The following is a 16538-nucleotide window of genomic DNA, read 5'->3' on the forward strand; positions in this document are numbered from 1 at the left end:
GCACCAAGTGAATGATTTGTTTTTGCATAAACGAGTTTTGGTCTGAAATTGGTAATAATTCTGTTTACAGGAACGAATGCATTCAAAGCACCAGGCAAAAGATTCCTGAGGTGACTACTACTCCTTGTTCAAAGCAAAATCATATGAATGCAAATGGAACTACCAGATCGCAGAACCCGGATGCAGAAGAAAACGAGACAAGTAGAGGTGTTAAAAAGCAAAAATATTCTCTAGATGATTACTTGGTAAAAACAAACTTCATTTATTCATTAGTGGTATGAATGATGTAGATTCTATTAGGATTTCCACAAACAATAAGTGTGCCCTAATTAGCCATAGATATACATACCTTTAGTAAATCTATAAATTTAAATTCATTTGCCTCATCAGTGTTATGATACTGCACTCATTGGTCAATGTTATGCAGTTTTGTCAGCTTACTGTCAATGAGATAAATTTTGTCTTTCTAATATTAAAATATACTGATAGCATACCTTCTGAATTACTGCAGTGAGCCAAATTTGAGTCTTCAGGCTTGTCTATAGATTAAACTGTTGGCTTATAGTATACTAAGTATCATAAAATACATTCCTGTCCCTCACACTGTCACCAGAAATATTTAGTAAGTTTGTTATTTGGTTCTTATTTTTTGCAATAGATCAACCAAAATATGCAGACACTGAGCGGGGGATCACTGTTATCGCCAATAAGTCCAGTGTCAAGTCCAGAAACTGTAGATGTACTACAAAATGCAGAGAGACTTTTAAAAAACGCACAACGACAATTAATGGAAGTCAGCGTTAACTCTACGAGGGAACCATTGAACGAAAATCTTCCGAGGTAGGTTTTGGCTCGCTAAGTTAATGAATTCAGTATTTCCCTCAATTACTCCGTATTTATGGGATAAAAAATAATCAGTCGCTTCTTCTTAGCTACTTAAAACAACAGCATCTGGATGACGGGTTATCATACATTCGCGATATCGTCAAAGCTAAATTTCAAGACACCAATGAGCCGGACACAATTCCCAATCAGAAAACCTTGACAAGTAATGTACATGGTTCAAACAGAAAATTACAACCTGGTCGATTTCAAATTAGAGAATCAAGCAACATACTTAACAAGCCATTAGAAATATCGGAACAAAGTTCACAATTTTTGTCGAATCAGATACCAAAGAAAACATTATCAACCAACGAAAGACCATTTCTCCAAAAAGCTCCACATTGGTTCCAGAAACAGATTCATGTTTTTCCGACATCCACAACATGCAATGAAAAATCAAACACCAAGAGTTCACCTGCAGCTTCATGCTGTGCTGTTGCTAACACTGGAGTATTCGAAGTTAACAGTAAAACTCCTCCAAACAAAAGTATTAAAGTTCAAACTGGACCTACCGTAGAAATTCGAGGAGGATTGACAATTCAGAATATCGAGAATATACACATATCACCGGATCCTTCTATGGTACCAGTTCACAACAACATAGCTATGTACTGTTTTCAACACGAGCCATTGGCAAGTTCAAGTATTAATGATTCAAATGAAAATCAACCCAGTAAGTCGAGTATTATGGCCTCCAATGGAAAAAAACATTGCATTGTTGATGGAGAGAAACACATTCAGTCCACAAATTATATAGATGAACAAAAGGTACAACAGGTTGAAAATACTAATCACTACATACAGTATAATACAGTTGCCACGCATGTGATACCAGCTAACAATAATAGTAACAATTATGACAAGAATAAACATAGTGTAAAATATGATGAGAATGCTACAAGTATTCTCAAAAACAGGGTATCTATTGATAGTAGTGTTAATCATCACCCAATTATACACAAAACAATAATGGATAATCAGAAATTACATGAATTGAAAATCTCACTGGGATCTCCAGAGGATACAAGAGACAACTCACATTCGAAAAAAAAAGTGAGCATTAATTCAGATCCCATTGAACCTACTCTTGAATCTGTTTCCACAAGAGACTTGGAAGTACAGATGGCGAATGAGAGAGAAGAAATCGAAAATACAGAGATCACACAAAATTATCAAGAGTTTCCAAGCAATCTGGACTCAGCTAGTTCTTATCATAATCAAAAATTTCACCTGGTGCAGTCAGACAAGGATTATGTACAGCGGTCTAAAGCTTGCAAGGACGAGTGCAGAACTGGTTCTTGTTCAAGGAAATGTGAGAGAGATGTAGAACACACAGAAAAGCAGAAATTGACAGATGCACTACAGGCTATAGTTAACATTCAGAAACTCAGGTATGATATGAAAGATACCGGTGTTGTTCCATCTCAGTGTACGCAAATGTGCGACGACAGAAATGAATGTGTCGCGGATACGAAACATCTTAATTTTCAACCAATTTCAGAGCCTGACCAATTCAAGAGACTTTTAGAGCGACTTTGTAAGTCCAGCCCAAAAACTGGAGCTTCTGAAATCGATACCAATTCCGAAATTTTCAAAGAAGCAATGGATGATTTTGTCAAAATTTTCTTCGAGATAAGTGGCAATTCGCGGTATCCAGTTTCGAATGTGGATAATCATGATACGATATCAATACAAAATGGACAAGCCATAAGAATCGAAGAAAGAACTGATAAGATTAAAATTATGACGAAAGCAGAAAAGGTAGCTAAGGCCTCAAAGCAGGCAAATTTGTTTCCCAAATTAAACCAAATGGAATATCGACGAGGAAGCGAAGTCAAGCCTAAGATGGGTGGAAATAGAATTGATGGATTACCTGTTACCCAAAATAATGCTTCAACCTCGCATGCATGGCGGTCACCCATTGAGCGAGCTAGAGAACCCAACAAATACCCAAAACGCCCAGCTACTGATAATGCTCAATTACCGAAGCAAAAATTCGCTCATAATCAGAGAGAGAAAAGCCATTCAAAAAACAATTATCAGGAACAACAGAATAATCTTATGAATTTGAACTTAGAACAACCTTGTGTATCGGAAGTTGATGCAATTTCGAAGATCTATCAAGAATCCATGGCAGCCATTTGGCAAGGTACTGAACAATTGTCCCAATTAATATCACACCACGTAATGAAGAATGCTTCGTCTACAGCTGATCAGATTGCATCTCTACCTATACCTGGCACTAAAAAAAAATTTATTTCATGTAGTTCAATAAAATCTCCTGAGCAATCTGTCAAAAGCTGTGCTAACAGAATGCAAGTTACAGAAGTTGAGCAGCAAAAACATAAAGTAATCAGGACTCCACGGTCTGAAACCTTTCCAGTACGTTTAAGGAACGATGCAGAGCTTAGCAATGAGGATAATTCAGTATGCATAGATGAAGTAAGTACATCGGTGACTGATATAGATGACACAAGTAATGCTATTACTATGTCCCAAATTGACGAGCCGAATTCGGCAAATATGAAACCTAAATGTCCAATGTTACAACAAAGAGTGGCAAAGCCGACGCGAAAACCAGACGGTATGCAATTCATGGATGTTCATTATTGTATCACCGAACCACTTGGGATTCAAATTCCAATCGGAGTTAAATCAGACAAAAATACGAGCTCATCTAACTTGAAAAGTTCAATGAACATGCACCTACAGTTGGAAAATGCTAGCGGTGAAAATACAAGATTGTGCCAACGTCCGAATGCCAATATGTATGGTGATCAAACTGTAGACCTTAGATTCTATGAGTCTCAGGTATTTACCCCTGGATACAAATATAATTTTGACTCATCAAATAATTGTCCAAGTGAAAAAGTCACTGCAGAGCCTGTTTTAGAAAATAAAAGAGTAGAATTCCAAGGGCTGGGAGAAATTTTTGACGCTATGAAAAGATCTTCACATTTATTGAAACAATTGGCTGTTCTATTGGCCAATGGAATGAAAATTGACTCAGTTGATGATTTTGTACGAAGTTTGGAAGTGGCTGCAATTCATCCAATTGTAATTGACAAATTTTTATCAACATTGAGAGAAAAAAGTAAAGAAAATTCCGTACTTGGAAAGAATGTTGTCATGACGCAAGAGACGGATAACGGACATAAAGATTCCGCAACTTTGCACCCTGCTGGTGATTACATAAATAACAAGATAAATTCAAAAGATCAGATCATGAATATGAACCTAAAATTTTCTGATGATTGTACACATTTGATGAATCATACTAATAGTCAAGGTGATAAGGTTCCAGAAAATAGATCAAAAAGTGACTTGGTTGCACCTGACAAAGATATTGGCAAAGTATACTTGGAAAATAGTCATGATAACTTTGATATATCTAAACCTGCTTTCCAAGATAAGATTAGCTTATCAACATCATCATTATTATCACCTCTTGGTAATCTTCTGGTACAGAGTTCCGAAAATGAGGAGCAAGTCTCTGTGGCTCAGAGAATAATATCAGCAGATGATGGAAGAGTGAGAAAAGAATCCTCTAAGAGTGAAAATCCTAGGCATGTGAATACCATATTGAACGAACAGAGCAATGTAAACATGGGTTTACAGAATTCGTCTTTTGGCTATATGATCAATGAAAAGAATGAAGGTGACAGCAATACTGATCAGAATTCTAATTTTTCAATTCCACTTGATGTTCATATGAATGATAAAGTTCCAGAGATACCCATTACTAATAAAACTGTTATTGATGCCATTAAATCACAACAACAAAAGGATCAAGTTCCCAAAAATTCTACGCCAGAAAAAACAAATTTGATTGAATCTCCAGACCACAGCAATAGAACTCTTGGATGTGAACATATAAATTCCATAGAACAAGACACCTTGAAAATAGAAGTCAATGATGTGCTATTCCAATCTTCTTTGGATACTGGCTCAGATACTGGTATAGCTACAGTACATTCACCATTACAAGATAACAACAAACCATCTAGAGGGGAACATTCACAGGAAGGGGCTGTCCATTGCAATTGTAACAAGATGCAGATTCCTCCGAGCAAAACAATATTAATCACAGGGTAATCTAATTAATTCCAATCTTTTCCAAACAAACACAAATACCAATCAAATTATTCAATCTTTCAAGGTATTAACAGCTGATCATTTACAGGGAGAGTTCATTAAAATCAAATTCTACATCACAGAGTGTAAGTAATCATTATTTCTTTTTAGATTAATTCTTAATTCTATCTAATATTAGTGTCAACTATTCCACTCAATATACTTGGAGGAGAAAAACTTATGCTCAGATAGTTCTCAGCTGCTACTTTTGAATTGATTCAAATGCATTTGCAGCATGAGAGAAAAGCAGCAAAGACAAGCAGAGCTAGCGAGAAAAAAAAGAAACCATATCAGAGACGCGATGCTAATCAGAATTCGTCAAAGGTTGTTGCTGGTACAGCAAACCGTGACTTTGAAAAATCTAGTTCCAAAAATATGTGTCCTTTATGCATACGATTTCATGGAATTTGTAGCTGTCTAAATTGCAGCAATTGCATGGTGAACTTTAGGAAGTATCAAGAAGTATCATCAATAATAAAAGTAACAAAAGCCAAGCTCCCTAAATCAATAGCAGTGACTTCACACCAAGTTGGTTCTGTGAAACGTTTAGCACAAAAGTCGAACGATAAAAGTATGAACAGCCGGCAAGGAATGCCGAGAATTATTAAAAATTCCACAAACCCACTGGCTGGCAAAAAATGTTCTCCCATAACGCAGAAATCTAAATCTAAACGCAATTCTGCAAGTACGAGCAATGGTACTTTCAATAGCATTCAGTTATTAAAGTCTGAAAATAGACCAGAAGACTGTCAAAAGTTTTCACAAGGTACAATCCCTGAATTAGAATGCTCCATAATGAAAGATGAATCACAGAATACTACGAAGTGTGTAGGTAAAACTGTTTCTACGAATACAGAAACAATTTGGCAAGAAGCAACAATTTTAGCCGATACCAGCCAACTTTTGATAGGAACATTAGAGAAAATTGTCAATATGAAGAAATTTGATAATCCAGCAAAAGAGACCCAAGTCCTCAAATGTTCAGACAAGCCTTCTATGATAAATAAAACTCATAATGATCACGTTGATTGTCAGAGTCAGATAACATCTACAACAAACATAAAAGAATTTACATCAATGGAATGTCAGACATTGCAAAGTTGCAGTGTTTTACAAGAAAGGTACAAAAATTCATTGAAGGCTATACCAGTAGAGGTGGAAATGGATTCGACATCAGTAGAAAAGTCCCTTGAAATATTTGAAAATCAAAGTATTCTAGTACTCCAGCCCTTGAGTGAACTGGATCATACATATTTTATTGCCAAACCAAATTTCGAGGAACGTAAGTTAATTAAAGAAAGATTAAACGCGAATTTCAACATTTCAAATAAAGAAGTGACCAAATATAATGAATCCTGTAATGAAACTAGCAAGAAACTGACAAACTCTGATGACCCCTCACAACTGAATGTTTCATTACCTGCAGACAATCACATAAACAATAAAGAGTGTCAAGTTATCTGTTCAGATGTTGAAGACATGGCGAATTCAACAGACAAAAAGCAATCTGCCGTTATATTTGCGTGCCAGCACACAACAGATTCTAATCCCGGCTCTAACAATAAGAAAGAACCTCAAGAAGGTCACGATTCATGTTCAAATGATGATGAATGTTTGATATGTCTTCAATCGTCTTCAGAGTCAGATAACTCGCAGTTTCCTTGCAGCCAAGATTGTTTAGACGAAGAAATGTGTTCAAAAGTTTGTGCAGCAATTACCGACTTTGACGAGACGTTACAATTTGGTTCAATTAATATTGATGGAATATTGAGAAAATTCTTAGCAGGTCAGATGGTTTTCGAATATGTTTTCATTTCAATTACTTTGATGTAACTGGCTTATTTTACTGTTACAACTTTTTTTTCACTAGTAATTGAGTAATTTGATTAGAAAAAATAATGCTTATGTTCAAGTTTAGTATCTGAGATCATGTTTTCTTTATACCTGCATGATTAGAAAATAATGCGTCAAGTGTCAAACTGCCAATTTTAAAAGCACTTATCCAAGAATTGGAGAAGGTCACATATTCCCAGAACGTTGACAGAGATCGACACCAAATACTTCATGAAACGTCAAAACACGATAGTAATCAAAACGATACTGAAGTCAGAAACGCGGTGGAATTGGCACAAGCAGCTGAACCAAGTATGAATTACGATGATTACATCAGTAAAGCAATATAATTCTCTAAAAACTTATATTTGACCACTGTCATTCATTCTTCAGCAAACTATGACACTAAATATTCCTCACTCTAAATATATCTTATGCCTAATTTGATTGGATATATAATTGATATACAACATAGCATTTTCTTGAACAACGAATTTAATGCAGGGTTTAATGAGGATCGAACGCGAGCAAGTAGTGTTCAATATGGGGAATCACATGAAAAAATGTTGTTGATAATGAAGAATCGGAGGAGTCTAATGATGCCAAATGTTGTAAGAGGGCTCGCTGATGTCCATCCTAGTAAAAATTTAGAGCGCTTGATATTACATAGTACAGATCCACTAGTGTCAGGAACTTTCAATAAGCCAGAATCTGAGACACGATATTCGGTTTTCAACAAATCAGATTCTGAACATACATCATTCAACTTTAAGGATCCTAAAATCCAGGAACATTTAACATCTGTGGCCCAAGCGGCTATACAACAAATAGATATGAAGCCATTAGAAATTTCGGCGGATAATGTACAATCTGTAGCTATCAAAAAAGCTAAAAAATCGACAATAGCTGAAAAATCTATGAATAATGTCTCTAAGTCGAAGAAAAACGAACATGGAATGCAAGCTGACTCGGGTGCTTCAGCTGAATCACATAGGTATGAAAAAAATTCTCAGATAGCATTTGACAATCTCATTTCGAGTCTGGTGAGTTCATACAAATGCTAACGCACTAGGTTTCATAAAGAAATCATATCAGTTCTACCAGAATTTTATTTGCAATATTTTGATTCAATAATGGAGCCTACAAAGATGAATGATTGTTTCAGCTTAGAAGTGGCTCAGGGTACAAAAGATGATACCAGGAATCACAAGATAGAGAATTTGCAAAAATATTCTGACAAAGATTTGAATGATACAGAATTTAGCAACAGACCACAAATCATTGAGCATTTTCTGGGAAAAATAAGGCTTGAAGATATGAAAATTCAGAACATAAATATTAATAAGAATGATTGTACTCATCTCACACCAATAACAACCATCGATTTGGAAAATATTGGTATTGGCAAAAGATTAGATCACTCCGTGTCACAAGTTGATATGCAAAAGTATTTTGCTTCAAGCATGCCAGGAATACCAAGAACCAACTTGACAAACTTTAATCAAAGTGCCAGTAAATATCTGGTACTTTCAAAAATGTTCAGATACCTGCTGCAACTAAATTTTAGAAATTCAAAGAAATAGCATTGAGTTGTTAGTGATTATTTGTAAGCCATGGCTACATGTAAGCCAAGATAAGTATATGTAAATTTCATAATTTCAGGATCAAACATCATGTGATACTTTGTCTGAAGGTGAAATTAACCTACCTAGTTCATGCTCACGTTCACTGGGGGAAGTGAGGATCACTACATCCAGCTGCAGCACAACTGTGGAAAAAAGTTATAGAGATCCGGATGGATTCACAGTCATTGTGACAAAAAGCGTCCTTGACTCAACATTAGCTACATGCACAGTGAGCTATTTTAAAATGATTATTCATCACATATCTCTCTAAAATTTGACTGATGGACTGTATTGACAATTCAGGATAGTACTTACGATTGGACCAGCATATTTCAGAGTGTGCCCTTTTGTTTTTTCAGTCACCAGGAGAAATTCTAGCAGAGATCAATGGTGAAGACACTGATTTCTCAAGCATTCCATAAAATGATAACCTTAACTTTTCCAACAGACTGGACATACATTTATCATTTAGACATTCGCCCATTTGCAATTTCAACCCCATAAAAGTATAAGATATTCAATGGTCGGAGTTATGTATTAGTCGGACAGGATCATGACAATCATTGTAATTTAATATTGTCTCTAATATTTGTAGGCTAGAGCAACAAAGTCTGTAAATAGATATAAAATTTTTTAGATGTATCATGCAGCATAATGTGTGACACGTTTCTATTTTCTCTTGCGTGATATTATATTATTCCGTTCCTATTATTCTGATGCATTTAGCACGTGGATTCTATTGAAATGGGAAAAGCATTAGAGCTGGCACCATATATCTTCGTGTGCAACGTTCAAAACAACTGGTCGCGCGTTCGCGGCACAAGTAGTTACCTGTGTGCTGCTCATGGATGGTGGAAGTAGGTGTTGTAATGGAATAGTAAAAGTAATGTGTTGCTGGATGGCCTCTAGCTATAGCCGTAAATGAAGCTCCTGGCTAAATTGGAAATAATTTACGATTGCGAAACTTGGTGATAAGCTATGCGATAAGCTATATCAGTGTAATGAGCACATAACCCCCAACTGAACCTTATCAACAGTCACAGGGGCATGGCTATAAGTCTGAATTCGTTGGGCATGGCACCACTTGTTAAACATTCCATGTGTTGTGGCTCATGTTATCTGAGGATTAAGAGTAAAGAGACTCCGTAAAGTCATCATGAATGAATTGAGCTAAATAAAATATTTGGATGTAGATAAAATGAGCTAAATATAAGGAATCCAAAACAAATTCTCGATCGTTTTGAAGTGTTAATTAGTTACTGGTAGAAAATGTGTGACAATCGGAAAATAATCGGTTATTGGATTTCGGAAAAAAAACGCCAAAAATTAAACTGGTCTGACTTCCAAACAGTATGTGCGAGAAATGGATTTATATTGAAAATGGTACGTATCTCGAATATTTGATTTCAATCTATCTACTTAACAAAGGTTCTATACTCAGATTAAACAGATTTAGGTTAAAACTTGTTCACAGTTTGCCCGCATAGCATAATTCTTAACTCTTTCTCAGGTTGATATCAACGCGAATCTTGATTCACAAGGACCCTTTAATGTTTTTGTACACAAGTTGACTGATACCCTTGCAACAGCTGAGTATGGAGACCAAGATGTGAGTCACCCTTTTATCCTATCATTTGCCTACCTCGATAGTAATGTTTATATTATGTGTGCCAGCATCATGTGGCTGTCTTAATTCATGCATGTCATACATTAATTATTACCTCAGTAATAAGGTATCATTTAATAAGTTCGAAAATACTCTGTAAAATTTGCCTGGATCTCAAATGTTGTTTATTTTCCTAAAAGGCAAAGTTTATCGTATCAAGGATACAAGAATATATTAAGAAACATTCAGAAATGATTGTAATTGATCCTCTGGAAAATGTCACCAATTTACGGAATAGACATAGGTGCTATACGATAATAAGAAATAGTCTGCAACAGGATGGTAATATATGACACTTATTAATCAATTTTACAGTGAAATATGCTTCTATTCTGTTAATTTCTGTGAATTTGATATTTTGTATCACTAATTGCTACTCAGGTGTAAGATCTATGTATAATGTAAGATTTTCAAATAATTTCCAATTTTTCATGTATTTTATGTTTTACAGATGTGTTCACTCCAAATTTTGTTGAGTTCAAATCCATGAATGTTCAAGAAAATTTAAACCTGTTGAAACAGAAGAACGTAAATTTTCCTTTCTTATGTAAGCCTTTGCTTGCGCATGGCTCAACTGAAGCGCATAAGGTTTGTAAATGAAAGTTGTTATGTATTACTATCACTTACATTTATTTTCATTCAAATTAATTGAATTAATGTTACCTTTCATTTCTGATTGCAGATGATGGTAATCTTTAACGAAGAGGGATTAAGAGATTGCCAAGTACCATGTGTGGCGCAAGATTTTATCAATCACAACGCTATTTTATACAAACTATTTGTGGTTGCAGACAAATTTCATGTGGTCGAACGTCCAAGTCTGAAAAATTTCTATCCAAAAGACTGCCTGACATCGAAAACAATCTTTTTCAACTCTGACATTTCTAAAAGCGGCTCCAGATCCAAGTGGTCGATTATTTCAGATAATGATAAGAACCTCACAGTGAAACCAAATTTTGAAACTTTTGAACGGATTGTCAAAAGTACCGCTAAAGCGTTTGGGCTTATTTTAATTGGGATCGATGTTGTCATTGAAAACCATACCCAAAAATATGCGATTATAGATGTGAATGTTTTCCCTGGTTATGACGGGTACCCGAACTTTTTTGAACATCTAATTATGTGCATAAATAATTTGATCGACCAAAAAACCCACAGAAAAACTTGTAATTTTATTTCAAATAAGTGCCTCAATGAAGATTTAGACTCAGGTTTTGAGAGTGATGATAAGAAACGTATTTTCAAAGATTTATGACTAAGAAGCATAGTCTAATTTTTGGTACTATTGTGAATCTGCACAGTAGGCCGAATTACCCGGAAACCTGGCCAAAAATGTAATATTACAAAAACGTGCTACAAAAATTGGTATACCCGTATTTTTTGATGCGCTGACAATGAGTACGAAAAAAATAGTGTCTAGACTCGGATATATGCCCTTCTAGGTCATTTCAAGGTCAAACCATCAAAAATCTGGACTTTCGATTTGAAAATTAATGTTATTACCATTTTTTATACTTTGATTTGCCCATACTCAATTAGTTTCGATTATAAAAATCTACTCACGCATTTTACCAACGACAAGGTTTGGCGGGGGAACTCTAAACACATTGTTCTACTTTTTTCAAATTTTTCCCCTTTTCTTTGCTTTTTACTTTCTCATTTTTTTGCTTATTTATATTTTTACTTCTGTCAACTGTTTCTCACTTTGCAAAAGTTAGTTTTCGTCAGAATCTTCTCCAGATCCTGCTAATTCTTTGCTATTTTGAGATATATCGGACACTTGACTCTTCTATACTTTCATCGTACTCAGCGTATCGACAAAAGTAGCCACAAATTTCGGAGTGAGTTTTGATAGGAGAATTTTAGAAATTTAGCCAAAAAAATCAAGAAATCCGAAAAATCACATTTTTTTTTTTTTTTGAATTGACCTTTATTAAAAATTGCGCAACTATCTGCAAAGTTTTTCAGCGTGAATTCAATATTCAGGTCGTGAAGAGAAAAGTCCTGAGAGAGATAGCACGCGGAGGGGCACGGAGCAATTCACAGAAGAATTGCAAGAAGACAAAAAATACAATTTTTAGCAATAATTTAATACTTTAAGCGAATATGTCATTTTTCATGATTGCTATGTAGATAATTGACGTTTTTCCACTTATTCTGCTTTACTAAAAAAGATGATCAGAGTTAACAAATAGTAATATACATAAACATGAAGCAATTCCATAATAAAGTCAATGTTCATTGAAATGAATGAATAAAGAACAGCTTCTTTGTACGTTAGTTACAGCCTTGAAAAAAATGCATATAAGAAATATTTTAGGCGCTCAAAGTAGAGATAAATATCGGTCAAAAAATGCTAGTTTTCCGCATTTATATGACATTACGTAATTCCGATTTTTGGCCAGGTTTTTAATAGTTCAATGAAATGGACGAGCAGTGCTAGCTCTTTGATGAGATTGCGTTTCGAACATGAACTATTTGTATACCAATAAGGTAGCGTAAACATTAGATAGTATATACAAATACTACATGAATACATAATATACCTTTACATGTTTATGAGGTAATGAATACCGAATCTGCTGTTTCATAAAATTGTTGTACCATTTTGTATAAAATGTATATTTTTTTCTACATTAGCAGGAACGCCACTTTTGAGAAATCGTTCTTGTACATCTAGTATTAGAAAATAATTCCCTCGCAAAATTTAATCTTGAAAAATCATTTTTCTGATTTTTTCGTCGATTGTTTTAATTAGAAAGTGGTTTTTTTGTAGTATTGAAAAGCTGGGTCGTAGTGATATCCAGAAAACTAATTTAATTGTACAAAAGTTATCAGTAAACTTATCTTTATCAAAAAAACAATACCAAATGTACGAATATGTTTATATGGTACTTTCTATTCAGGTTTTTTACGAAGGTTAGTATGTAGAAAATTGAATTATTGTATCATAGACTTTGGCGACTGTGTAGGCATTTATCAATAGGTAGAAATAAATGTCACTCTAAAGCTTCGTAGATCGTAAGCTTCTTTATTTTGTAATCGTTTCACCTGGGTCAACATCTGTACAACATTGCATTAGCAATTTTGAGTTTGTCAATAAGATACTGTTCCGTTAAAAACGTTGTGCTTATAATTCGTGTCGTTACAAATTTTTTCACAATTGGCCAAATATTTTACAATAAATAAAAAAGGATTGAGCTTAGAATCAATGGGTTAACTTGGACTGGTCTCCGATAATACTGAGCTGACATTCAACGCCGTATCCAGTGTTGCTTCTTTCTGTTTCTTCCAAGCCTTTGCAGATGCCAATAGTTTGAGATTTGGTCTCTGTGACTCATCTTCGGGGAATACAAAATCAAATACTTCTTCCCAGCCCTCTTCCGCCTAGTTAAAGAAAAATATTGTAAATTTCATAACATTTTATTAGAGTAGTTTCCTAACTATATAATGAACTAAACTCACCCCGTCATCTCCAACGATGCGTCTGCGTCTCTTAATTCTTCTGGGCATTTTGTCCATAATTTTGGCCTGACTATCTTCATCACCTTTTTCAGTTTCGAAGTCTCGCCATGCTTCCAAGAGAAACGCACGGCTTTCCTTGTCCCCATTTGTTCGCAGTGCATCATTACCACGCTCGAAAACACGTCGGGCCAGTACTATATTGTCTGGACCATCCTCTGTAGTATAATTTCCTAATTCAAACTTAGCGAACGCGATCCATACCTAAAATCAATATTTTCAAGTTGAATTAGACGAAATCCAAAGTGTACTACGATAAATGAATTCATCTTACTTTAACGTGCATTGTTCGTTCCAAAAGCCTTTCAAACAGTTGTCTCGCATTTTCAGTCTCTTCTTGGGATATTTCAAAATCAATGTATGATTTCCAGAGTAGCTCTGGCATATCCAATCTATTTGGGAAAGAGACTGTTAGTTGACAAATCTCAAATTCTTGAATTTTAGTAGTGTCTTACTGGATTGCATACCTTGACTGAGTAACTGCTAATTCATAAATAGCTCTTGCTCGATCAATGTCACCCAAAAGAGTCTCGAGCTCTGCAAACTGAAGGAGATAATTAGGTAAAAGATGCTGTGAGTAACTAACTAGTAGTAAGGTTGGAAACAACTAAATGAACACAATACCTTCATCCATGTTGTGCAATTTTCTGGTCCGAATTCGAGGAATTTTTCATACAATATTCTACATCTATCAAATTCACGGAGTTGTATTTCCAAATCAATGTAGCCCCTGAAGAGCTTGTCTCTTGGACAAATTCCTAATGCCATACCCTGTTAGACATACACAAGGGTAAATGAAAATTTACATTCCTATAGATTTTATCGGAACTTACCAGCATTTTCCTCGCAACTTGTAGATTCTTCTGTCTAATTTCAAAGTGAGCATAAAGTAGCCATATTTTTGAGAATGTGAACTGTTTGTGTGGGATTAACTCGAGGCATGCTCGGTAAACTTGACGACATCTTTCAGTATCTTCAGTTTCAAGTTCCTCAAAGAGTGCATAATTAATCCAGAGATAAATATATCTCCGCCAGTACTGCTTCTCCTGCAGAAATTTAAGGAGAATTATAATCATAAACGGGTACTCATAGCTCGCAGGTATCGTACAATACATGATATATTATAATGACCTTTGTAGGTGGTACGTTGGCTATTGCTCGTTCATAAGTTTCTCTCACGATATCAAAATCAGTTTCAGATTCAACTAATCTCAGATAATCAAACCAGGCATCATAGTTCGATGGATTTTCTTTGACTTCCTGTTCATACTGATGCTTTCTCTTGCTGACAATAACATCTTCTATGCCTATTTTTCACAACAGATTCCAGAATTAATTAATATTGCTTACATAGCCTCCTACTACAAGCTCAGTATATAATAGGAAAAAAACCTGATCGATCTCCGTATTTCTTTTCGTGTATTGTGTAAGCCTTATAAACTTCTTGTGTTCGATCTTTGGGAATATGGTCCAAAGCATATTTATATATGACTCTCGCCCGATCATGCTGGAAAATGAAGAATTTGAATTCCAATGTGTTACTGACAGAGGTTCCGACTACAGTGGATTACAAGCTCACCTCTCTCTGGCCTTCCTCAAATTTGGCAAAAGCAACGAATAGTTTTTCATCCAAACTTTCATCTCCGTAGAAAGTAACAGCACGCTCAAATACTTTGCGAGCGCCATTCAAAAAGCCATGAGACTCTTCAAATCTTGCATATTTTATCCAATGCTTAACATCAGGATGGACCATGACAAAACGTTCATAAATGTAACGCGCTCTGTCTATTTCTTTATAGCGTAACTCAAATTTTATATACGTTTGCCATGCCTGCTCATCAGGTTCCCATTCCATCCATCTTTCGAACACTTGACGTGCACCTTAGATTCATATCGAGCAAAAATTAATTAGATGGCTCAGTTAATGATAATGTAAAGCAATCAATTATTTTACAAAATTGTTAAATTACCAGCAATATTTTCCAGCATTTCTTCCATGTAAGTATATTTGTACCAGAATTGATTGGCTCGCGGTAGAATGGTCACAGCACGGTCCCACAAGTTTCTCGCATGGTTGACCTGGCGATTTCGCATTTCCATTTCCGTGTATTTTAACCATAGAGTTATATTTCGATGATCTACATCTAACGCACGCTCGTATATTGATCTGAAATGTTAATGTGTGAGTTACATAAAACATAATCATATGAATTAAAACAATTCATGGAAATTGTTGGAGTCAGTCACCTTGCTCTCTGTATTTGCTTCTGACTTTCTTCCCATTGTGCGTATTTTATCCAGTTCGAAATAACCATACGATTCTTTCTTATGTTGTCTTCAAATGCTTTTCGTTTGCGGTGTTGATAATCAGCCAATTCATGTGGATCGGAGATTTTTTGTTTGGGCGGCTATAAAAGTATAGAAATATTAAAATCTGGGCCTTTATTATATCCAGGTTTTAGAGTATCATTGCCTTACCGGTGGTAAAATTTCCAAATCTCTTTCCTTTGCTTCTCGAAGGAGCTGCTCAGCGGTGATTTGAATTTCAGCTGGTGCTTTATTTTTCACCTATAATTTACATACATTTAAACACAGCCAGGTATTAACTAATCGTAAGTAAAACTAACCTTCGCCAAATGTGTAGAGTAGTGAAAAAATCTTTAATAGAACTCACCTTCGCCACTTTCGGCATCTTCTGTGGCTTCTCCATTACTAATAATGTACTTTGACGATGTGTATCTAATAATTATAGGATGCAATTATCGTTATTTTAATTACTGACGCGCTTGAATCCGTACGCGGTGCAGTTGCTGTGCAACACTAATGCAACACGGAAGATTCAAGCACCATTTTTATTGCGGCGACAAAGCGAA

The 16538-nt window shown here is 35.3% G+C and overlaps 3 protein-coding genes and 1 long non-coding RNA gene across 11 annotated transcripts in view; 2 read left to right on the forward strand and 2 right to left on the reverse strand.

Moving 5' to 3' along the window:
- Nucleotides 1-9338, forward strand: part of LOC105690788 — a 45708-nt gene extending 36370 nt beyond the window's left edge. For 2 of the 8 annotated variants that reach the window (XM_048660327.1, XM_048660324.1), the window contains exons 4-13: nucleotides 71-245; nucleotides 659-840; nucleotides 933-4976; nucleotides 5069-5105; nucleotides 5254-6805; nucleotides 6976-7164; nucleotides 7357-7846; nucleotides 8018-8375; nucleotides 8515-8706; nucleotides 9204-9338. In XM_048660327.1, coding sequence (XP_048516284.1) covers nucleotides 71-245; nucleotides 659-840; nucleotides 933-4976; nucleotides 5069-5105; nucleotides 5254-6805; nucleotides 6976-7164; nucleotides 7357-7846; nucleotides 8018-8375; nucleotides 8515-8706; nucleotides 9204-9338 — 7354 coding nt within the window. Of the gene's footprint in view, nucleotides 1-70; nucleotides 246-658; nucleotides 841-932; nucleotides 4977-5068; nucleotides 5106-5253; nucleotides 6806-6975; nucleotides 7165-7356; nucleotides 7847-8017; nucleotides 8445-8514; nucleotides 8707-8836; nucleotides 9127-9203 lie in introns of those variants that run through there. The other 6 variants (XM_048660325.1, XM_048660326.1, XM_012408870.4 and 3 more) reach the window with 6 other exon arrangements.
- LOC125502267 lies at nucleotides 8269-8932 on the reverse strand. The gene is made up of 3 exons (XR_007280153.1): nucleotides 8793-8932; nucleotides 8561-8620; nucleotides 8269-8408 (listed from the first exon to the last, which is right to left on the reverse strand). It is a non-coding gene; the product is annotated as an uncharacterized LOC125502267 (long non-coding RNA).
- A 5-nt stretch (nucleotides 9339-9343) lies between the features above and the next one.
- On the forward strand, nucleotides 9344-13160 carry LOC105690793 (inositol-tetrakisphosphate 1-kinase-like). Its single transcript, XM_012408882.3, has 5 exons — nucleotides 9344-9860; nucleotides 9988-10086; nucleotides 10284-10425; nucleotides 10595-10731; nucleotides 10826-13160. Exons 1-5 carry the CDS (start codon nucleotides 9747-9749, stop codon nucleotides 11396-11398), a joined length of 1065 nt encoding a protein of 354 aa, XP_012264305.1. The 5' UTR covers nucleotides 9344-9746; the 3' UTR covers nucleotides 11399-13160.
- On the reverse strand, nucleotides 13159-16496 carry LOC105690791 (protein crooked neck). Its single transcript, XM_012408880.3, has 13 exons — nucleotides 16340-16496; nucleotides 16144-16233; nucleotides 15913-16073; nucleotides 15636-15832; nucleotides 15245-15546; nucleotides 15058-15172; nucleotides 14797-14972; nucleotides 14499-14711; nucleotides 14290-14436; nucleotides 14133-14209; nucleotides 13940-14057; nucleotides 13609-13869; nucleotides 13159-13530 (listed from the first exon to the last, which is right to left on the reverse strand). The coding sequence occupies exons 1-13, from the start codon at nucleotides 16373-16375 to the stop codon at nucleotides 13360-13362; spliced, it is 2064 nt and encodes a 687-aa protein (XP_012264303.1). The 5' UTR covers nucleotides 16376-16496; the 3' UTR covers nucleotides 13159-13359.
- Between the last annotated feature and the right edge of the window lie 42 nt (nucleotides 16497-16538).

Source organism: Athalia rosae, chromosome 1, assembly GCF_917208135.1.
Source record: "Athalia rosae chromosome 1, iyAthRosa1.1, whole genome shotgun sequence".
Taxonomy (NCBI): domain Eukaryota; kingdom Metazoa; phylum Arthropoda; class Insecta; order Hymenoptera; family Athaliidae; genus Athalia; species Athalia rosae.

Coding starts and splice junctions, on each gene's coding strand:
- LOC105690793 (XM_012408882.3), top strand. CDS start 9,747: ATGTGTGACAATCGGAAAATAATCGGTTATTGGATTTCGGAAAAAAAA. Junction 9,861..9,987: donor ATGGATTTATATTGAAAATG/GTACGTATCTCG, acceptor ACTCTTTCTCAG/GTTGATATCAACGCGAATCT. Junction 10,426..10,594: donor AAATAGTCTGCAACAGGATG/GTAATATATGAC, acceptor TATGTTTTACAG/ATGTGTTCACTCCAAATTTT.
- LOC105690791 (XM_012408880.3), bottom strand. CDS start 16,375: ATGGAGAAGCCACAGAAGATGCCGAAAGTGGCGAAG. Junction 16,074..16,143: donor ATTTGGAAATTTTACCACCG/GTAAGGCAATGA, acceptor ATACTTTTATAG/CCGCCCAAACAAAAAATCTC. Junction 13,870..13,939: donor AACGAACAATGCACGTTAAA/GTAAGATGAATT, acceptor TATTGATTTTAG/GTATGGATCGCGTTCGCTAA.